Source organism: Rhincodon typus, chromosome 47, assembly GCF_021869965.1.
Source record: "Rhincodon typus isolate 14 chromosome 47, sRhiTyp1.1, whole genome shotgun sequence".
NCBI lineage: Eukaryota > Metazoa > Chordata > Chondrichthyes > Orectolobiformes > Rhincodontidae > Rhincodon > Rhincodon typus.
This window is the reverse complement of record NC_063378.1, coordinates 7,822,313-7,825,808: the sequence shown is the minus strand read 5'-3', so window position 1 is coordinate 7,825,808 and position 3,496 is coordinate 7,822,313. Positions and strand designations below refer to the sequence as shown.

The window sequence follows — 3,496 nt, the reverse complement described above, 5'->3', positions numbered from 1 at the left end:
GGAGAGACTGTGTTTCCTGCTGCTGATGGTGACCATTTGGATCGTAACCGCTGCAGTGGGCAGTCTCGTTACTGTGGCAGTGTCTGAACTCCAGCTCACTGGTTCTTCTGTTCCCTCACAGGCAATAATTGGATTGGGACCCTGACCCTCAGTCAGGCAGGAGCACACGCTACATACTACCATAAAGCTAATGACCAGGTAGATATTGTACAGCTAAACATGCTGTCTGCCTACTGGGCAGCCTCCATCTTCCTGACCCACCTCCACTCTCCCACCCTCAACATTTGTCTCTCTCAATCCCTGACCTTATTCTCCTGCTCCATCTCACTGTCTCTCTGATCAGGCTGTCACTGGTTCTCTATCCATACCTTTTTATCACCTCACCCGTCTCTCACCACCCCCCCCTTTCCTGTTAGCCACCCACCTTCTCCCTTCTGTCTCCATCTTTTTTTGTCCCTTTCACGCTCTCTCTCCCCCGCTGCTTCTTTCGTCCTCTCTCTCGTGTTCTCTCGTTCTCTCTCTCTCTCTCTCTCGTTCTCGTGTTCTCTCTCTCTCTCTCGTTCTCGTGTTCTCTCTCTGTCTCTCTCTCTCTCGTTCTCGTGTTCTTTCTCTGTCTCTCACGTCACCTTTTGTGTCCTGTTCACTGACAGTTACAGGTTGGTGTAGAGCTGGAAGCCAGCTTGCGGATGCAGGACACCAGCGTGACGTTTGGCTATCAGCTGGACCTCCCCAAAGCAAATCTGCTGTTTAAAGGTCAGTGTCACCATTCCTTCTCCCTCCCCTTCCCTGTACCCTCAGTTACTGGGACCTGCAGACCCCTCTATCTCCTGAGCTCTGCAATTGCGTGGGCATCGCTGTGGATTCTCATTCAGTCCCTGAGTCATGATCAGGGCGGGTTTGGGGGTGGTGTGTGGAGGAGTGTGGCATTCGGCGTTCCCTCGTGATTTCTCCCCACATGATCTTCACTCCCCTGCCTCCCCATTTGGAATGAGCCCATGGTCAAGGTTACACGCAAGCATCAGGTTGTAGGGCCCCTGGTGGAAACACTGCTGACAAATTGGTACCTTCACTTGCTTCAGTCGAGTGTGTGTCTGCCTGGTCAGGATTTAGGTGGGGGTATGCGAGAGCAGGTGCTGGAGACTGGTACAATTACAACATTCCCAAGGCATCTGGATGGGTACATGAATAGGACGAATTTAGAGGGATATGGGCAAATGCTGACAAATGGGATTCGATTAATTTAGGATGTTTGGTCGGCATGGACAAGTTGGACTGAAGGCTCTGTTCCCATGCTGTGTGACTCTAACTACATCCCATTCGGAACCGTACACACATCAGGAAGGAGCAGGAGACAGGATTTATTGAATCAGTCCGGAGATGGGGGGAGGTCTTTAATTTATGCGGTGTGAGGCTGGGATCGTTCTCCTCCGGAGCAGGGAAGGTTCGGGGGGGGTGGAGATTGAATCAGGGCATTTAGAATCCCTGGGGTGGGGGGTGGTTTTGATCGAGTCGATGAGGGAGACACTGTTCCCAGGGTCGGTCACCAGAGGGACACAGGTTAAAGAGAATCTTTCAAATAAATTTATTGGATGTGGGTGTCTCTGGCCAATTCCCCCAGGGGTTAAGAGTCACCAACATCGCTGTGGGTCTGGACCAGATAAGTATGACAAATTTCCAAAAGGACGTCAGTGAACCCAATGAGTTTTGATTTGATTTATTATTGTGACTTGTGTTGAGATACAGTATTGTTTTGCACACTAACCAGACAAATCCTATTTTACATGAGTACATCTGGGTAATAGAACAGAATGCAGAATACAGCTACAAAGAAGGTGCAGAGAAAGATCATCTCTAATACATGGGAGGTCTGTTCACAAGTGATAACAGCAGGGAAGAAGCTGTTCCTGAAATAATCGAGCTTTTACATGGTCACCAGTTCTTTCTCTCCTCCTCCTCCTCCTCCTCCACCCCCCCCAAATTTCTATTGAATTGAAAAGTCAACAAATCTCACTGGCAGCTGACCTTGTGTCCCCAGAATGTTCCAGTGACAATACCAGTACCTTCCACTGCCTTCCCCATCAGTTAAAGAATCAGAGCAGAGGACAATCTGTCTTCTGCTGAGACAGTGAATTTTTATTGTTCCTTGAAAGGGAGAGGATTCAATAGGAGCTTCCATGTGGGCAAGTGAAGGGGTTGGGGGCTCGCAGATACAGTGAGTGTCATAGATAGAGGTCTACGGCATGGAAACCAGGCCCCGTTTGGTCCAATTTGACCAGTTTTCACAATTTTGACTTGAGGGGGAAAGATGCGCAGAGCTGTGGAGGGAGGAGGACGAGGAGAAATTGGGTGGGTTACAATTAACCAGGGATTTTTTTTGAGAGAGGGAAGGAATTTGTAGAAATCGTGTATTCACGCCAGTGCGGGGTGCATTCTCCCCAGCAGGAACTTCATTCCCCACACACCCCTACCATCAATATCACCAGGGAGTGGGTGAACTGGGTCACAGTCCCGTTGGTATTTGTGGGAGCTTTCTGTGCACAAACTGCCCATTTCCCACACTACAGCAGTGACCACTCCTTTTTTTATAAAAAGGAAAGAAACTTTTATAGAACGTGCTGAGGGATTTACAGCCGGTGTCCTCACAAGTCTCTATAGAAATGCAGGCACTTCCTTCCACAGTGGCTTCGGGAGGTGATGGCCGAGTGGTATTATTGCTGGATTGTTAATCCAGAGACCCAGGTAATGTGCTGGGGACCTGGGTTCAAATCCCACCACGGCAGAATTGAATTCAATAAATATCTGGAATTAAGAGTCGAATGATGACCATGAACCCTTTGTCGATTGTCAGGAAAAACCCATCTGGTTCACTAATGTCCTTTAGGGGAGGAAACTGCCATCCTGACCTGGTCTGGGCCTACATGTGACTCCAGACCCACAGCAATGTGGTTGACTCTGAACTGCCCTCTGGGCAATTAGGGATGGGCAATAAATGCTGCCTGGTCAGCAACACCCTCATCCCGTGAATGAATAAGGAAAGGAAACGGTGAGGTGGAACTAGTTAGAGAGAGCTGGGACAGGCCGCAAAGTCTCCTAACAATACAGTCAGTGGCATTGAGTTGTGGGGAAGAACACACAGATAATGACTGTTGGCCCTGATACGGTCAGGTGAACGAACCAAGTGGTGACACGTTGGAGATGAGGATGAAATGTTGAAGGTTGTGTACACCATCAGTGCCTTCTCCTATTTGCTCCGCAGGGTCAGTAGACAGTAACTGGGTCGTTGGTGCAACTTTAGAGAAGAAGCTGGTTCCGTTACCCCTGACCTTAGCGATGGGAGCCTTCCTGAACCACAAGAAGAACAAATTCCAGTGTGGTTTTGGCCTGACGATTGGGTAATCGCAGTGGGGCTGCAGCAACGTCTGAGCAGAGGAAGTCCAAAAGTTTTTCATTTTTACTGGAATGTACAGAGACCGTCTCACCTGGGGTCATTCACTGA

General features: G+C 49.2%; 1 protein-coding gene across 1 annotated transcript in view; it reads left to right on the top strand.

Annotated features, from left to right (window-relative positions):
- Positions 1 to 3,490, top strand: part of LOC109923782 (mitochondrial import receptor subunit TOM40 homolog) — a 15,172-nt gene extending 11,682 nt beyond the window's left edge. Inside the window, exons 7-9 of the mRNA XM_020523825.2 lie at positions 122 to 198; positions 651 to 753; positions 3,257 to 3,490. Coding sequence (XP_020379414.1) covers positions 122 to 198; positions 651 to 753; positions 3,257 to 3,396 — 320 coding nt within the window. The 3' untranslated portion in view covers positions 3,397 to 3,490. The remainder of the gene's footprint in view (positions 1 to 121; positions 199 to 650; positions 754 to 3,256) is intronic.
- Positions 3,491 to 3,496: the final 6 nt, after the last annotated feature.